This window comes from Gymnodraco acuticeps, unplaced genomic scaffold (genome assembly GCF_902827175.1).
Source record: "Gymnodraco acuticeps unplaced genomic scaffold, fGymAcu1.1, whole genome shotgun sequence".
Taxonomy (NCBI): Eukaryota; Metazoa; Chordata; class Actinopteri; order Perciformes; family Bathydraconidae; genus Gymnodraco; species Gymnodraco acuticeps.
In genome coordinates, this window is record NW_022990440.1 from 3,798,250 (window position 1) to 3,818,500 (window position 20,251).

Consider the following 20,251-nt stretch of genomic DNA (forward strand, 5'->3'; position numbering starts at 1 on the left):
TTTTTTAACACAATATAGTTCATTATATCTTTAAACAATCAAGTAGTGATTTTTTTAAATCATACTTTACCTGTATACATCCTACTCAGTCTCAATGGTAACTACCTGACAATAACTGCTAAGAGAAGTCAGTATGCCCCTTGACTAGATATTAGAGCAGAGTCATCTCGACCCAGTCAATTCAGCCTCATGTAAAAGTTGAATAGGAAATTAGCATTGCGAATACATCCCAGTGTGGGAAGAGGTCATGGAGTATCTCCTGCATTATTATGCGTTGACATTTGATTGCTGTCTCACAGTTACACAGTTTTCCTGCTGGTTAGAAGCGTCGGGTCGTCATGATTGTCTCAAGCTTAAATGATCGCTTAAGGCAAATAAACTCACTGCTGCTAAGCCACGCTCACTCTGGCATTTTAATATTGCCTGCACATTTTTCTGTTTAGATTGTGGACGTGTTCGGAGCTTACTAATCACCCTGAGTGACCTTTGCTTGGAGTTACAGTTCTTAGGTAAACACTTCCCTGGCCGGAGGCGGAGGTCTGAGCCAATCGACTAATTTGTTCTGTGTGGAAGTGATTGCTGCTGAGTGGAGACTGCTTTCATTTGATTGATGTGTGGTTCACCAAGCGGTGGATTTGGTTGTAATTACTCGTTGTGCTCACCGTGATAAGGAAATTAATCAAGCCATTATGTTGCTCCCATTTGATCATCAGGACACAATAATTGAATAAACCAACCTCACTTGTCGTCAAAGTCACTCGCGCACTTGCCTGCTGCAAGGGTAAAGGGCCCACTGTTGCTGATTGGCTGATAGTGAGGCGATTTATTAAATCAGCCAATTTAATATTCAAAGGCTATGTGGCAATACTGATTGAAATAATCAGGAATAGTTGTTCTCCGAGCGTAATCACAAAGCCACATTACTATCTATACATCCAATGTAATTAAGTAATCTACTTTGTTTACAACAAATAACATTCAATTAATTGACAGAGGTGTAATAAGTATTCAAATGATTGGTTAAGGTACCAATACTATCTTGTAAAAATAAGAATCCCACATTTTAAAAATATTGCTCAATTAAAAACAAAATGTACCTTTATTATCAGGAGAACATTTTCATTTTCCTTGACATACAATATAATGTAGTTTGGCTTGGACATGAGATATTTTTTCAAATGTAGTACAAGCATCTTAAAGTTGCACTTGTGGGAATGTACTTAGTTACTTCCCATCATTGCTCTTCCCTGCAATGTGTAAAGCTCATCAATATAAATTGTTGAGGGAATTAATTTACAGAGAATCAATTTATAGATAAATCATGAACCTTGAAATTAAAATAGAGAAAATAAAAATTCCATCGTTACATCATTTCAGACTAATGTACTGTGAAAGCTTAATGCTGGTTGGATGTTACATTTGGAGCGAACTAGCGAAGACGCGATATTGCCTGGAGCCACTGTTACCTCCTAACGGGGGCTGAACAGCCATTAAATCTTTGATGTTCGTTTCTATCATGCTGCCTTCCCATCATGCATTGTAAGGGAGAAGAGGTGGCCAATTTCGGCTGATCTGAGATGCCCAAAATAATTGGTATGCATCCTTGCAATGTGTTCTAATATGAGGAATGTGATAAAGAAATCTTTAAACCATCCACACACATTTGGGAGAAAAACCTCCAATGCTGGGGAGGGAATTCATGAGGTGATTTTCTCACCTAAAAAAAGAAACAACACTCTGACATGAGCAGACTTGTTCCAGGGGACATGACAACCCGCAGAACACATTTACAATGGCAGCTACAAAACTGGATTAGTGTCATGGCAACATAAGTGTTCAGTAGTCAGATACCTTAGATCACACTTTCCCTAAGAGTAAAGCTTTGATTTAATTTGTATTTAGAAAAGATGGCAGCTTCAGTAATACATCATTTGCGTATGTGCCTAATTGATTTGGACTGCTTGATTTCAAGTTTGTGTTTTGTAAAAATCTCTTTACATCAAGAACACTTCCACAAAAGTATCCTCTTTGCATTGAAAAGTGCCTTGAGAGTCAGCCTTGTGAGGGAAGTGTTTGATCTGCTTTGTGCGGGTATAATTGCTTTCTTTCTTCCATTGGGTGGTGATTAAGTTGTTCTTGACTTGAGTCTGACATTTTGATAAACTCTCTCAGTGTAAATTAAAGAAAAATGCCTTGGGACCACCCTGTTTGGGTTTTAATTGTGGCAGTAGATCACCTCTTTGCCTGGTACTTATCTCAACTATCATCACTCCTTTAATAATGATAATCAATTGTTCCTGGTGGCTCTGAAAGGGATAATGAAAAGTTCATTAGCCTTCCTGAACCTCACAAGTGGCGGGAGAACTCATAAATCATCTGTGAAAATAGGGAGGAAAATAATCTACTTTACTGTCACTTACAGACATTTCTCTTGAGAGGACGAAGGTCATGTCAGACTCTCCTCAGTCTCCATTATCAGCTCTGAAAGCCTTGACGTGTTTACAAGCTTGTAACTTAGAACAGAGCTCTTAAAGTGCTAATGTGCGCAATTTGGCAACTGAGGGCCACTCCACTGTAAAGAGGAACGACACTGAGGAAATGTTTTTCCAATGATATGTGAAAGCAAAGCTTCTCCGTTCTTCAGTTAATTTCAGTCATTATTGAATTAACCAAAACATGATATTTGTTTTCTTCTTAATTAAGGTTGAAATCATGTGCTTTTTCAATGTAGAATAAAAAAGTAATTCTGGACTGAAGTTTTCCTTTTCTTTTGATCCTTCTCAAAGTTGACGTATCATCCATTGATCGCCTGATGTTGTTTTCCTGTTGTTGCTTTTGGGTTAGCTGTATTGATCCTTCTGTGTATGTCCCCTGTCTTGTTTGCTACCGTTTGTTATTCCCCTTCTCTATTAGGTTTAGGTCTTCTCTGCAATCTGCAGGAAGATGTAGGGATGGCATGGCAACTCAAATGACCCTAAGTTTTTAAAAATAAAGTCACCAAAAACAAGTCACTTAACATTTCACAACAAACATCAAAATGTTTTTCTCAACCCATTAAAAAAGTGTCTATAAGAAAATATCGAGTTAAGCATTCTTAAATGGCATTAGAGATGAGCAATTATAATTTTAATGGTTCATACTTTGGGGTTTAGATAATTAAAGTGATAAGAAATATATACTTCTTACATTTAGCAAGAAAGTATTCTTTTCAATTTTTCATTTACATTTACATTAAATGTGGAAGTGGATCCGAATCACGGGGCGGATATGCTCTTTATGTTTGCCTTGGTGTAAGTCTCTGCAAGTGCCCTTCTAGCAAAAGTGAAAGACTCTGAAACATCGCTCAGTAAAGAAAAATCAATGTTTCACTTTTAATAATTTATGTCCACACTACAGGCCATACATTCACTGTAATGTAATGTCCCAAGTAAATATAGCTTCATTTTAAAGAAATAGTGCAGGATAAGAAAATCAACACCACTCTCATGGCTGTATGGTTCATATGAAGCAACTGCCAGCAGCAGGAAGTTAACTTACTAAGGTGAAACAGCTATTCATGCTCTCCAATGGTATCAACATTGGAATACCAGCATTTCTAGAGCTTACTAATTATCATTTTTTACAGAAATTGTTATATTTGTGCAACAAATTCTTAAAAATTGTGTTATTAATTGTTGCGACCTGGCTCAAAAGGCCACAACAAAAAGGAGACACAACATGTCAACGGGTAGGTAAAGGTGTTTATTTGCACAACACTGGTCAATTCAACACATTGGTTATACTCATCAGAGCCGGGTGCCTGCAGGAAAACAGAGCGAGAGCAGACAGGAGCAGAGAGGCTTTAAGATAGCTGCAGAGCACCAGACCCAGGTGCCCTGAGTTACTGCAATCGGTGCAATCACTGGAGCCAATGCAGCACAGACAGAACAGCCACACCCTATCTACTGATGCACCCACAGGGGCATCACAGCCCCCCCCTTAAGACGGGGCCCCAAAGGGGTCCACGACAACCCAACATCCTTCTTCTTAACTCCAGCTTTTTACTTTCCATCTTAGGACTGGAGGACGCTCCTCCTCCGCCTCTGTCTTCGAGCTCTTGCCTTGCGATTTCATACTGCTTCTTAGATTCCACTGCCTTTATGTCCCACTCCTCCTTGGGTTGGCTGGCGTTGAGCCACAGCATGTAGGCGCTCATCGGCCTCTTGGGCGCGCTGACCTCCTTCGGCCTCCTCTTCTTCGCTTTGCGGCGTTTCCTCTCTTTCTTCTCCTTCACCTTTGTCTCGATCTGAAAGTCAAAGGACCGTGTTGAGCCACTTTTTCCAGACTCCGAAACAGGTAGGTCAGTAGACATCCTACGGCTCTGCACACGCGTAATAGTATAAAAAGGAGACACACTTGGAAGTTGCAAACCACTCTTATCTGGCTCTACAGATGCCAACGGTCTGGAAACCACCACAGGCGGTGGCACACCTGCCCACACCACACAACCAGCAAGATCGTTGCCCAAAATCATCTGTACCCCATCAAGTGGCAATGCGGGGCGCACGCCGATAGACACAACTCCCCGTACCAGCTCACAATCCAGCACTACTGTATGACGTCGCACAGGAATCAAGTCCATCTCCATTCCCCTCATCAGCACAAAATCCCCCGTCTCTGTCTCTGACGAAAAAGGCAACACTGACTCAACAATAAATGAGTATCTAGCTGCTGTGTCACGCAACACCTTAATCGGAACATACTTGTCACTACCAACTATTGACACAACGGCTTCCGTTATGAACGGCCCAAAAACAGAACCCACATCCAAGTCGGCACAAACCAGCTTCTTATCAGGCACCATGCCCGATCCTACACCCTGTGGCTTTTTAACCAACACGGCAGAACAACACATGGCTGGAGCATGTGGTGACAAACGAGGCTTCCCCTTCGTTTCCAGCAATGGACACTGCTCCTTCCAATGACCCCCACCTTTGCAATAGTGACATTGGTCCACTTTGGCCCCCTCGGGTCGCCCTGTACCTGCAAATCTACGGGAGGAGCCTGGTGAAAACTTTGCACGGGCATCTCCATTGTCTTCTCCACGTTTCCAATCACCCCTAGAATATTTCTCCGCAAAACTGCCCTTATGTGTCAACACAAAATCGTCCGCTAATTCAGCAGCTCTAAACGCGGTGGGAGGTTTCTGTTCATTCACATATGTGGCCACACGCTGAGGGAGAATGTTTTTAAATTGTTCCAAGACAATGAGCTCACAAAGACCGTCAAAACTTGCAACCTTTGCTGCCGCGCACCACCGCTGAAAATGAGAAGTTAAATCACGGATAAACTCCACATGTGTCTGCTTATCTCCCTTGACCCCACTTCTGAACCTTTGACGATACGCTTCAGGAACCAGTTCGTAAGATTTCAACACCGCTGATTTTACTCTATCATAGTCCAAAATATTTTCGCCACAAATAGCTGAATAGGCTTCCTGTGCTCGCCCAGTGAGTACACACTGAAGTAACAGCACTCTGTCCGAATCTGACCAGTTTCTTGCCTCTGCTATGTGTTCAAATAGAGTGAAAAAAATGTCCGGGTCACGCTCATTGAACTTTGGCACTAAACGCAAGTAAGAAATTATATCGCCACTGCCTGATGCTAACCTAGCACCACCATCCTCCCCTGGAGAAAACTTGCCCTCTCCCATCAGCCGTAATCTAGCATGTTCCACCTCACATTTTATCTTTTCCACCTCCAGCACCTTCTCCACCTCTAAACGCTTCTCTACCTCCTGCTGCTGACCCCTCATCTCCAACTGCAATCTCTCCAACTTCAACTCCAACTGCAACTTCTCCTGCTCCAACTTCAACTCCAATCTCTCCTGATTAAACTGCATGGCCAAAAGCTCCTTTTGCTGTTCGAATGTCAAACCAGCTGTCTGAACCACTACTGGCCCGACCCCTGCCACACCAGACTCACTCTTCTGTAACACTCCCCGCTCAAACAAAGATGACACGATGACAGCTTTAATGTCATGTTTCCGCTTGCTCCCTACAACAGCAATTTCATAATGCTCTGCTATTTCGATCAACTGCGCCTTCTGGCAACCATCCAAGAAAGATACTGAGGGCGCATCCACAAACGCTGACAAAGAAGCCATAATATATTGCCTATACCCAATCAGAAAGCAAAGTACTCAACTGTCAACACGCCTGGGCGAAAAGACAAAACCCAACAGAGAATTCCCCCCTAACTGCCTTACCAAAATCTTCCTAATCTCACCTAGTCTTCATGTGGCTTGCGGCGGGTAATTACGCACTGGAACCCGGCGGATTTATGGAGCGACCTGCACGCAGGTAACACCAAGAAATCACGCGGATGTGCCCCCGAGACAGCTGTCCGAAAACAGCTGACACCAACCACGTCGCCACAACACTATGAAAAAAAACAAACAGACGGAACCCAAGGGGAAACGCCACTTAAGCCTAGCGGGGAAAATCTCTTTTACAAAAGCGTAACAAACAGCAATATCTTACCTTCTGATTGGCACACAAACCCTGATGCCATGTCACACACTAAAGCATCCTGAAACCCAAAAGACATGATGTGTCCCCCAAATAGCAGCGCAGAGCCAGCACACAGCTGGACCACAACAATGAATCAGCTGCTCAATGAGCACTACACAAACTTTTTAAATAAATAACCCGTTGGACGAGCCCCCATTTGTTGCGACCTGGCTCAAAAGGCCACAACAAAAAGGAGACACAACATGTCAACGGGTAGGTAAAGGTGTTTATTTGCACAACACTGGTCAATTCAACACATTGGTTATACTCATCAGAGCCGGGTGCCTGCAGGAAAACAGAGCGAGAGAGCAGACAGGAGCAGAGAGGCTTTAAGATAGCTGCAGAGCACCAGACCCAGGTGCCCTGAGTTACTGCAATCGGTGCAATCACTGGAGCCAATGCAGCACAGACAGAACAGCCACACCCTATCTACTGATGCACCCACAGGGGCATCACATTAATGGTTATGTACTAGACTATTTCTTGGCTGGACACAGGTATTAAGTTGAGTTGAAATTGTGTGGATAATCCAGCACTGGTCTAATCAAACAAAAATAATTGTGCTAAATAGACCCTAGAAGCAAAGTATGTGATAGTACACTGATTTACGCTGAGACGGCAGAACACAACAAAGTGGATTTGTCTTGTTACGCTTTCAGGGACAGATCGAATCACAGAAAATGTACAAATGCCCCTCTAGTGCCTCTTAAATCTATCTGGTAAGATCTTGTTCTGTCACAGTGGGATGTTTATAGACATAAGGGTTAGAAGGAAAAGGTTGCATTTGAGTGCTGTGTGTGTTGTTGTGTGGATAGATCCTCCAGCTCTGCACAGACTCAAACGTACCCAGAAGGCCTCCTGAAGCAAACTGTCAGGTGTTTTTTCTTCCCATGCTTGGAGTAAACACTTGATTTGATAAAGCCGAGTGCAGATGAAAACATGTTTTGCAGAATGTAATTGAAGGCAGCTGATATTGCAATCTGTGTTAATCGCATGGTGTGATTTTGACACGGTTTTAATGCAAACACCGTAGCTGTGCAGCACTGTTTTGCTGGTTTGTTTAATGGCTGCCTGCATGCTTCTTTGCTTCGTGCACACCTGTACAATGTCAGCTGGTGTTGTGAGTTTGAGCCCTCCCACATAAAGCCATGCAGTGTTGTGTAAAGCAGCTGGCAGATTACAGAGCAGCTCCTGGCAGATATTGTAGCAGTTTATCTGAATTTAACATCGTAAATGGGCTGTGGACAATGAAACTGTACACAAACTGCGATGATCCTCCCGTGGACCTGGCAGTCGATGATGGTCTATGAATATATCAGCGCAGAGAAGTTCTCTTTTACCATCCTTTTTTTCTTGACCAACAGACCCATTGATGATGTTTCACATTTGTAATCCTGCACTGTTTCCTGAAAACGACATCCACACGCAATGAAATGCCTCAACTAACGATGTATTATCTATGAAATACAAAATGTTGCTCCATTTATCATTTTGGTCATTAAAATGTTTCAGCCTCTCAAATATGGATCATTCCTGTGTAACTCAAAAAGTGCTTACTTTGTCAGACCAACAGTAATCCAAAGATCATTTGTTTACTAAATGAATGGATACATTCAAATGATGAAATGGAGCTAAAACATTTAGTAAATTAATAGATTCAACTCATTTGCACTAACACATATGTGGCACTAAAAGAATAGTGCTCTGGATGAAATTCACTTCAGGAATCACTGCAACAATCTATCCCACATTTAGAGGAGGATCTAAAAATCACATCCTCACTCTCTTTTACAAGAGTGCTCTCTTCCTGTTTGCAGTGTGCACCATCTGTCAGTATGTGTTATCCATCCACGTGCCAGCATACAGCAGCCCTGTATGACAAGGCCGAGAAGCCCCATGTTGAGAGGAGACAACGACTTAAATGAGAGCTAGTCACCGCATGGTCACCCCTCTTAGCCTCCGGTGACAGAATTACTCATCGCCAAGGCAGTGGTGCTGAGGCATACATGTACAGTATGACACATGATGAGAGGAAAGGGTCACAAAGTCAAAAAGTGAGATGCTTCCAGAATCGGCTGTATGCAGTCAATGGTTTCAATGAGTGGCATTCCCATCATGCCTTATTTCAACAGGGAGTGTAATGGAGCTGATCCCAGCCTATGACTTTATTTCACCTGTGTTATGGTAAACAAATCCAGTCAGTATGTTGGAGGATTAGTGTCCACATAATTCTTCGTCATCAAGTACTGTCACTTAATCGACTCAGTATTTGCTTTCATTTCAAGCTTTTTGCAAGTCTGGTGCTTTGAATTGTCCCTTTTTAAATACCTTCAACCGCTGCCTGGTTATGAAGGACTTTTTCAAAAAGGATTTTCCATGCTTGTGTGTGTTTGTTTGAACGCCTGTGTGTTTGTGTGTGTGACAGATACAAACAGTCCGAGATAAATCCTGGTGCTTATAGCTTGGAATGTTTGGGCCATAAATTGAGGGATATATATATATATATATAATATATATCATCAAGGGAATGTGCATCCGTGATGGCCAAATCGATTTAATTTAGAACTCATCAAAAGCAGCTCTTACAGTGGCAGCAAATAACAAAGATGCACAGAAGGGAGGGCGGTTCAATGAGCCTTGGCCACTGCACTTGCACTTCTGCTTTATTCATGGTCTTTGAACGGAGCATTTGACAGCGCAAATGTTTCATTCTTTTTGTGTCAAGTATAATTATTTATATTCAGATCTTCGCAGGAAGTATTAGCAATGTCTTAGACATCAATATATTTGCCTAAATCCAGAGAAATACCTCCTTACATGAGGTCTGCTTAATAGCTGTGAATTGACAGTGACTCTGCAGAATTCTTGTGCTATGTTGGATTTTTTAGAATGCACCAGATGAGTAAAAAAATTCAGGAGTTTGGTGTTGTATTGGTCTGAATGACTCACCTATAGTGCCAGGATTTCCTAGGAATAAAAAAATGTCCTTGGTTTAACATGGTCTTTATATTCTACTTTATTATTGCCGGATCGCAGTGAAGTAACGATGAAGTTACGCAGTTGTTGGTTTTGGTTATGCATTCAATATGCACCCCCACATATAAGAAACATAGGAATGCAGTTACATCTAAATGCAAATACAAGAGCAGTAGGGAAGCAGGAGAACATTAAATAGCTGAAATCAGGCAGAAGTGCTGCTGGGCCTATTATTGGGGTATGCACAAAATCACTATATGAACCTCCTACTGTTAGCTGGGATTAGTCTAGAAAATAATTTCCCATTTTAGATGGTCACTGTTACAAAATAACTAATCAAATACCAATAAATTACTGCCTCGAGACATGGCAGACATGTATGATGCCGACCAATTAACCACAACTGTCGTGAAGTACGCAGGTGATCGGAAAAGATAATGTAACCATATTCGCTGTTTGACCTGACGCCACCAACAAAGAATGTTCCCCGTTCACTTTGCCATGTTAACATTTGTGCAGAAACACACACTCCGTTCCAACTAAAATGCAGCCTTAAGGAGCAGTATAGAAAATTGAACAGACCAATCGACTGTCTTAAATGATCAACCACTGTAAAAATAATTATACATCAATCCTCAATTTGTCATCTCTAACAGCAATAATTCCATGCAACGATACATTGAATAATACTATCAAACTTGTATTTTCGTCTCTAACAAACATTGGAGAACATTTGCAATGATCACCAGGACCTTTGAAGGTTCCTTTCCCATCAGCCTCCTTCATCAGAGTAATCATCTTTATCTCCTTCATCACCTTCCAAACCTTGGTCATGTTGGGGCACCCAGTCTGCCATTTTACATTATGAGTTCCGTGCCGGGGGGCAATCCCCTACTATGCAGAGAATCAGAGGGAAGTGAAGGTGAGGAAGATGGAAAGGGACGGCTCCTGCCTGCTCGTCTCTGGGGGAAGAGGAGGAGTAATCTCCGGCTCTGATTATCTTCTCATTACAATCAGACGGGAGCCACTCGAAGAAGAGGAGAATGTGTAATTACGCTCAAATCTCCCATGACCAAAACAGAGGATAATAGGCAGGGCTAGAACTGTGTGCTCACATCTAATCATTCAGTTTATTTAGTCATTTGTTCTGCAGCCAAATTTGACTATGGATGAACATTTTGAACACCTGACTTAAAGCAGCATTGTTCGGAAGTCAGAAATGATATACCTTGTTTTAAAAATTGCTTAAACCTTTTATTTTGTATGCCTGCTTTAAAATAGACTGCTAACTAAAATTGTATAGCTCTGGTTTATCAGAAAAACATTTGAAAGAGAACTTCAACCATACCAATAACTATGCATCTCATGTCACTACATCTGCCCAGCACAAGATAGAAAACACCCTTTACCAAAATGCAGGTTAACTGAAGCATGTAAATAACATTTCAATTGACACCTCGATTTGAATGGGAAATGGCTGCCCTCCAATTTCCCCAGAGAATGGCTGGCAGGGAGAAATGGAGGGGAATAAAATGCTTATCCAGTAGACCAGAGTGAATAAGGCTAACCAAGCATGCCACAATCGTCCTCACTTTTGTATGATAGAGGCTTTAAGAAAAGTTCTCATGCAAAGGCAGGAGAGCAAACAGTAATTCAATTTTTTTCCTTGCCTCACAGCTTGGAGACAGCCGCCTGCCAGCCGCTCAAGACTGATGAGAGGAAAGTTGTGGACACCAGGGTGGACAGCGCGGACAGAAATGGCTGCATCAAAGGGAAAGGACGCAAACACCACAGTCATCGCAGGGCCCGGAGGTGAGTGAGAATCAATGATTTCAAAAAAGCACTTGAATACCATCAAGGAAGTTCTTCTGATCTTGAAAGTCATCCCTTGAAGTTGTAGGATTGTTGATCATAATGAAACATTTCAGATGATGAATGGTTTGTGATGTTATTAGTTTTGTGGTTGATGCTTTTGTAGATATTGGTACCGATGATAAAGCAGTACACCAAAAACTCCTTGAGGGCTCGACTCTCGGTGAGAAAAACAGAGCTAATCTCTGTATTCTGGTTCGGGGAAAGTAAACAGTGTTATCAGCCCTGGCCCAGTGGAGAAATACAAACATGTTGTGAGGAATCCCACACTGTGTCATTCAGAACCTTTCTTTTCACCAGCACCTTAAACCAAAAGTCTCCTTCACACACTGAGAATAGTTTTCAGGCTTTTTTATTCTGAGGTGGGAAAAATCGATTAAGGCATTTTTGTCCTTTAAAAAGAAACCTCTCAATTAATCTGACACCTTCAAAGCCTTTGCAGTTACACACCAGGGGAGCAGACAGCGATATGTAAAACACAACGGAAGCCACATTGGAGGTGTTAGAGAGGATCATAAACATGAATCACTTCTCTTCGGATGAACTTTACCCAGCGGCTGCTTCTCTTTGTTTTTGAATTAGACAGCGAGTGCAGAGAACATGCAGCCAATGCGGCTTGTGATAATCATTTTTCTAGTTTGTGCGTGCAAGAAGAAACATCTGATAGAAGGAGCGCACTGAGAAAGATGTATGGTGTTTGTTATCCTTGAAATAGAGCCTTTTTCTGCGATTTGAAGTTGCACTGGAGCACTTCAGCTTTAAGTAGCAGTGAGTTGTTTTAACTTCACTGAGGAATCACAAGACATGTCTTAAGGAAAGTAGACCTGGTGACATCATTATCACCCGCCCAGCCAATGTTTTCCTATGGAAGGATATCAAGAGCATATCATAATCATTTTAGTTACAAAAACATTCATTTAAATAGTTATTACACAGATAAAATACCCTGCTTTTTTTGTACACTTTCCCATAAGCTTAATAAATATGTATCTATAATGAGGTTTAAAAGTGTTTTAGTCTTTTCAGAGTTTCAGCCTAGGCACTGTGCCCAACTATGTTGTGATGTTTAGTCTGATGTATCTTAGTTGAGTGATTTCTTATATTTCACCCTGAGGCCACAAAAATCCCGCATTGTTTTGGGGCCTCTTCTCTTTAACGTCTACATGCTACCACTGGCTCAGATAATGAAGAACAATAAAATAAGTTACCATAGCTATGCAGATGACACACAAATTTATGTAACAATTTCACCAGGAGACTATGCTCCAATTCAAACACTGAGTAAGTGCATTGAACAAATCAATGACTGGATGTGTCAGAACTTTCTCCAATTAAACAAAGATAAAACTGAGGTAATGGTTTTTGGAACCAAGTCAGAACGTATAAAAGTTAGCGCTGAGCTTCAGTCTGCAATGTTCAAAACAACAGATAAAGCCAGAAATCTAGGTGTAGTCATGGACTCTGACCTGAGTTTCAACAGTCACATTAAAACAGTTACTAAATCAGCCTACTATCACCTAAAGAACATATCTAGGATTAAAAGACTGATGTCACAGCAGGATTTGGAAAAACTTGTCCATGCTTTTATCTTCAGTAGACTCGACTACTGTAATGGTGTCTTCACAGGTCTCACTAAAAAATCTATTAGGAAGCTGCAGCTAATTCAGAACGCTGCTGCTCGAGTCCTCACTAACACTAAGAAAGTGGATCACATCACTCCAGTTCTGAAGTCTTTACACTGGCTTCCTGTGTGTCAAAGAATAGATTTCAAAATACTGCTGCTGGTTTATAAAGCACTGAATGGTTTAGGCCCAAAATACATTTCTGACCTCCTGCTAAATTATGAACCATCCAGATCTCTCAGGTCTTCAGGGACTGGTCAGCTTTCTGTCCCCAGAGTCAGAACTAAACATGGTAAAGCAGCGTTCAGTTATTATGCTCCAAATATCTGGAACAAACTCCCAGAAACCTGCCGGTCCGCTGCAACTCTGAATACTTTTAAATCCAGGCTGAAGACTTTTCTTTTTGTCGCTGCTTTTAATTGAACTATTCATATCTTAGACTGCACTGTAACTTTTATCCATGTATTTTTTCTTTTAATGTTTATTTTATTATCTTTGCTTTTTAATGATTGATTTTAAATGCCATTTTCTTAATGTCTTTCATTTTTTGTAAAGCACTTTGAATTGCCTTGTGTTGAAAAGTGCTATATAAATAAACTTGCCTTGCCTTGCCTTACATGTGACAAAAAAATGAATCAGAGAAAAAAGATCTTCTTTCACATTTTGAGAATAAACTTGAACTTTCAGTCTAAGTGCCTTTTTTAGTAGATATAAATCAGAGGATGAATATTTTCTATGTTATTTGTTTGAAAATATGGTCAAAATAAGAAAAGGATAAAGTTATAATATTGAAAATAAAGTTGAAATGCTAAGAATAAACTTGACATTTCAAGATTAAAGTTAGAAAAAAGTCAAGCTACAGCATTGGTGCATATACTGAGTAGTTAAAAACGTTTTTTAACTCATGCCTTATCTGATATTATATAATATGATAGTAGTATACTGGATACATGTACAACTGCAATTGCTGAAGGAGCTGCATTTTTTATGCATGATTTTTTATTGTCGGTTTGAAGGCACCCTAAAAATTGTTAACATTCAGCTGGTTGATTTTTATAATAGTCATTATCACAAAAATAATTATATGTATTTATAAAAGCACAACACATTCATTATAACAGAAGATGTCCTATTCAAAAAGGTCATCTTACAATAAAACAGTGAATATGTGTTATGTCTGTGATACTTGTTATGAAAAACCTTTCAATAACATGTGAAATTTAAAGCAGAGACATTGTTGGCAGGGCTGTAGTAGAAGGCTGTTTCAGAGCCAAGGAGCCAACACAGCTTTCATCACACTTGGTTATTAACCTTGACTCTGGAATAGATAAATATCCAAAAATGCAGACCTCAGGGTCATGCTGAGCCTTGATTTTAAATATTATCACTTTAAAAGGAATTCTAAAACAGATTTTAGAGAATTGGGACTATACTGTTATAAATCCTCCAACTTCAATATTTTCTGACAATCACTACTTATCTAAATGGTGAACTTTGTCTATGGGATTGTCATCAAGAGCAATGGAAGGTTATTCAGTTACTGACAGGATCAAGCTTCTACAGCTACACAGAGGCATCTCTGGCTATAAACACATCATTAATTAATCAAAAATGACCAAGAACGAAATAAATTGTTTGTGTTTATTCATCTCCGTCTGGTAAAAAGTGGCTAATGAGGTGGATACACTTCCAAAGTCTTTGTCTCATTTACAAAGCACTGCAACTGCCTGTGAAAACTCTCCTCTGTTGAGAAAGACATTTGTTCTTTGAATTGTTATCTTGCTAATTGGCCAGAAGCCACCTTATTCAGCAGAACAACCAATGTTAATTATAACATGAAACAGAACCAACTGACAGCAGCTCCCTTATAGACACTATAAATTAGCTACAGTGTTTCAGAAAGCACGTGTTACCAACACATCTTTTAATAGAACAAGTGACACTGAAATTAACCATTTGCATTTAATTCTGTTCCCAGAAAAGGTTTTATTCCTCGACAACCCCACTAGAAACATAAGAAATTCAATATCCAAATGTACAATATATGGGCTTTGAGTGATGTATTTTTTTCTATAACAGCATATCTAAGATGCAGTTACAATTACAGTACATGTGCATGATAGCGACCCCGGGAAAAAGCAACATGTTTTCAGGAAAATAGACTGCATTGAGCATATTCTCATCAGGTGTCCCCTAAATCTCTTTTTTCCATACGCCATTGTTTTGCGCAATCACCATTCCCAGTGTAGCCAGCAATTGACTATTCTCTCATTGTCCCTTTCATTCTCTCCACCTCATCAAAAAGAAACTGCTTCTGCTGGCAAGAACAAATGCAAATGCTTTCCTTGTGCTCTCTTCCTACAAGGCCAGAATGGTAGAAGTGTTAATGAGTGACAAAGTGTTCACATTACCAGGAGAGGGTACGTGGGCTTGGTCGGTCTAATCAGCCCTAATGCATTTCAGTTCCAAACTGCCGACTACAAGCAGGGCCATTTATTATAGAGAGACAGTCTTCTACATCCAATGGAACAGGCAGATAGTCTCCAGAGCTCTGTAGTCGCATACATCAAGCTGGGGTGCAGTTTGTCCCTGTCCGGACCACTTCTGATCACACTCACCTGTAACTGTGACCTGCTGTTGGTTCGATGCAAAAGTCAAGTATTAAGAAAGTGCTTGAAGGGGCCCTGTCATGCTGATTTTTAGGTTTCGTTATTGTTTAGTGCCTTTACCGTGACATGTTTCCATGCTCAAAAAGTTCAAAAAGGTCTTTATCCATCTCATACTGCCTGTGCTGCAGCACCTCTTTTCACCCTCTGTCTGAAACCAGAGCCCAGTCAGCCGCGCGGCTCTGTTGTGATTGGTCAACCGCTTAGAGATGTCCCGCCCCTTAGCCTATTACGTACAATGTGTTGGAGCGCTAGTCAATAGAAGTGTTACATAGTGATGTCACTATGTAAAGGGAAGTAAACCAAGGACTACACACAGGGCGTTTCAGGCAGGGGCGGAGTGTGTGGGAGGGAAACTTCCTCTGGAGGGAACTTTTGTTTTTCAGTGGAGAAGAAAACAACTAGCACTTGTATGTCACGAAGGAATCGATAAAAAACTTGATTGATTGCCACTCCTGCGTGTCCTTGAATTCAGCTGAAGCTTCACCTTCCCCACGTCCTTGAGTCACGGTGGATGGCGGCAGATGTTTCTCGAGGAGGAGTCTGCTGCTTGTGTTCATTTGTCTAGCGCAAGGCTCTTTGTAAACACTTAATCTAAATGGCCCCAGAAACAACTGAGCCAATGAGAGCCATGCTACACTGCATACAGCAATTTCAGGGAGTGGTTAATATATGGATTATCTTGAGTTCAATAAACCTCAGAAATGAGTCTCAAAAGTCATATTGATAATGGACCAACAGTCTCGAACACAAAGACATTATATTTAGAATTATATTAACATACAGGAGTGAGAGAAAAGCAGCAACTTATAACAATTGAAGAACCTGGATCCTGTGAATGTTTTTTGTTTTTGCTTGACCAAATAATTAATAATCATTACATTTAGTTCTTCAAAAAAGAGCTGCCAGGAAAAGAATATATTTTTTGGATCTTCCCTATGGATTTATTTGTTAGAAAGATTTGATATATCTAGTGCTTGGGGATTGAAAAGATTGAAGCTTGTTTCTCACTTGATGGAGGATCAAAACAAATCTGAGAGGCTTGGCTCAAAGCTGGTTGGAGTTTACCATACAAATGTAATAGTAAGTAGTGAAAGGAACTTGACGTTTAACAAATGAAAGGTTAAGGTTGACTTTCCTTGAGTTGCTAGTCGCAAAGGCACCTTCTGTGTGGACTGGGAATACGGATGCATTGTTCATTGGATAAGCTTCAATTATGAATCCATAAAACTCTTCTGTGTGCATGTAGAAATATATTTCTGTCTGTATCTGAGTAAATGCCAGTGCAGTAGTTGTAGTGCATCATGTCTCCATGCCAACTCCCTCCTCTACCTTATTTACTACCCTTATTTACTACCCTTATTTACTACCCCATCACTTCTACATTCATTCTACATCAATTCAGGTTTATCCTACACCAGACACCATTTCCAGATTTCCAAATGAAGCAAATGTTAAACCTCCTTATCAAAGGCAAGGTGAAGCTGCCGGAGTGAGTTGCATTCAACATGATGTTATTGTACATCTCTCCTTTACCCTGTACCACCCTACATGCTCGCTCACACCCCCTGTCTTTGCTTCTTATGAGATTCAGTTGGTCTGCACTTGAAAGGCTCACTCAGTGAACCTGTGGTGCTTCAAAGGCCCTCATCTCCCTTCGCACATCAGTCATTTTCAGAGAGAAAATTAAGCGGACCTCTGGACAGCAATCAAGCTGTTCAACAGATGGAATCAGACAAGTTTCGTTTATTGGTAATGACTTGTGCAAAACATGCCTTTTTGGAAAGGATTTGTTTGGACTGGTATTTTTGCGCGAGAACGCTCATGTGCACGCTTCCTGTGGTCCGGAGAAATATACCTGCAGTGACATAATTTGGTCACACAGCCAAGTCGCAGCTACTCAGATCCCAAATGCTCAGTGATCAATATTTCACTTAATAGAGTAAAACAAGTCTCTTAGTACTCTCTAAGTACCCATACTCAATTGAATTATAGAGAATCCCTAAGATAAATAAAAACACTTTTCCTAACATAGTTTTTCTCACAAGAATCCAAAATGTTTTAATTATCAGGATAAAAAAAGGATATTATTAAACAATCAATTCTTACATTCATAAAGGTAATATTGTATAGGGATTATTGCCTGAATGTACATTGAACACAGTGAAAGATTACAGGTTATGTTTTGTACCGTATATGTGTTGGTACAGTAGAAAATATACAATTATTACAGCCAATAGAAATGTACAACACAGATTCCAAGGCTTAAGCTATGGGCGCTGGCAGGGGATGGGGTGTATCACATATCTATCTCCCCCTCTGAGAGAGGCCATGTTGTCATCAGCCTCAACTTCAGTGACACTCACTGGCATGCGATCTGCTTTGTACTTTAAAACAGTCCCGATAGGATTTCATCATCCTGTTGTGATGGGATCATCTGGTATAGGACATTCAGCTCACAGATAATCTTGCTTGTGTTTGTTGTGAGAGGGAATCAGGATGCATTTGCGTGCAGTTGTGTGATGCCAGCCATGAGTCATGTGGATTATTTTACCCCACTCATTCTGTGAGGGTTATTTGCCGGAAAATAATTTAGGAAAACAATTTTTTATGACTTGAAAGGTATAGAAAACTGTAGAAAAGTAAGCAACTTTTACACTGGGGCATCACATGTACAAATTGGTAGATAACTTATAATATATTGCCTCCAGCAAGGGCTATGGCACAAAAACAAATGTTCACAATTCTCTTTAGTTGCGCTCACAGCCTTGAAAAGTGAAATTTGAAATGGACAAAGAACCACTATTAACCTAAATACTTTAGATATTTTGTAATACTTTGAGCACCACCACAGGATCGTCAACCCTGTTGCCTGGAAAGCATGTCAAGATTGATTGTTTTTCACTTTTGTTCAGTACCAATGCTTCTGTTTTGTGTTATCCGCTTCGAACAATGCTTGTTTTTTTAATTATCTTGTTCCACTGAATGTGTGCATAGCAACTGCACTATGGCTAAGCTCAGGGTAAGGTCGTGGTTAAAGTCAATAAAAAACCCAACGCTTAATTGGTCATTTTTGAATGCACACTGCTCCACCACACTGTCTATTCTCAAGGAACTGCGCTACTTCTAACCTCTCTGTAAACCCGCTCCACACATCCGATCACTTCTTCATTTCATTCTCTCTATCCCTTTCCAAACATAACAAACTAATCTCTTCCCATCCTGCACTTGTCCGCCGTAACCTTCGCTCCCTCTCCCCCTCTACCTTTGCCTCGTCGGTGCTCTCAGCCCTCCCTTCCTCTGATTCGTTCCATCTCCTGCCTCCAAACTCTGCTGCAGAAACTCTCCTCTCTACTCTCTCATCCACTCTGGACTCGCTCTGTCCTCTCACATCTCGGCAGGCTCGTCAGTCCCCTCCTGCTCCCTGGCTAAATGATGCACTGCGTGCTAATAGAACCGTCCTTAGGGCAGCAGAGCGGAAATGGTGGAAATCCAAACACCATGACGACCTCCTAACCTATCAAGCTCTCCTCTCCTCTTTCTCTGCTTCGATCTCTCAGGCAAAAAGCACTTTCTTTCAAGATAAGATCCAATCTTCCTATTCCAATCCTAAAAAACTATTTTCCATCTTCTCCACCCTCTTGGACCCTCCAAAAGCTCCTCCCCCTCCTCACTTCTGTCAAGCGACTTTGTTACCCACTTTGAAAAAAAGGTTGATGATATTCGCTCTTCTTTTTCTGACTCACCTTTACTCACCGCTGGGTCACCAGACCCTCCTTCCACCAACACACTTACCTCCTTTTCCCCTCTCTCTCCAAGTGAGGTTCTTACCCTCATTACCTCTGCCCGCCCTACCACCTGTCCTCTGGACCCTATCCCTTCAAACCTCCTTCAGACTATCGCTCCTGATATTCTACCGTTTCTCACCCATTTCATCAACACTTCTCTAACTTCTGGTCACTTTCCAAACAGTCTCAAGGAGGCAAGAGTAAACCCTCTCCTAAAGAAACCCACTCTCAACCCGTCTGATGTTATAAACTACAGGCCTGTCTCTCTCCTCCCGTTCCTGTCTAAATCACTTGAACGCGCTGTCTTTAAACAACTCTCCTGTTATCTCCATCAGAACAACCTTCTGGATCCGCACCAGTCTGGTTTCAAGGCAGGTCACTCCACAGAAACTGCTCTCATTGCTGTCACGGAGGAACTGCACACTGCCAAAACTGCATCCCTCTCCTCTGTCATCATCCTGTTGGACCTGTCTGCTGCATTCGACACGGTGAATCACCAGATCCTCCTTCGCACTCTCCGAAAACTTGGAGTTTCAGGCTCTGCACTTTCCCTCCTCACCTCATACCTGAAAGACCGTACCTACAGGGTGACTTGGAGAGGGTCTGAGTCCGACCCTTGTCAATTAACTACGGGGGTCCCTCAGGGCTCTGTTCTTGGTCCCCTCCTCTTCTCCCTGTACACAAACTCGCTCGGATCAGTCATTAGCCCGCATGGTTTTTCTTACCACTGCTACGCTGATGACACCCAATTAATTCTGTCCTTTCCCCGCTCAGAG

General features: G+C 41.3%; 1 protein-coding gene across 1 annotated transcript in view; it reads left to right on the forward strand.

The window, feature by feature from the left end:
• srrm4 (serine/arginine repetitive matrix 4) overlaps positions 1-20,251 on the forward strand; it is a 99,693-nt gene that overhangs the window by 53,734 nt on the left and 25,708 nt on the right. The window contains exon 2 of the mRNA XM_034225334.1: positions 11,205-11,339. Coding sequence (XP_034081225.1) covers positions 11,205-11,339 — 135 coding nt within the window. The remainder of the gene's footprint in view (positions 1-11,204; positions 11,340-20,251) is intronic.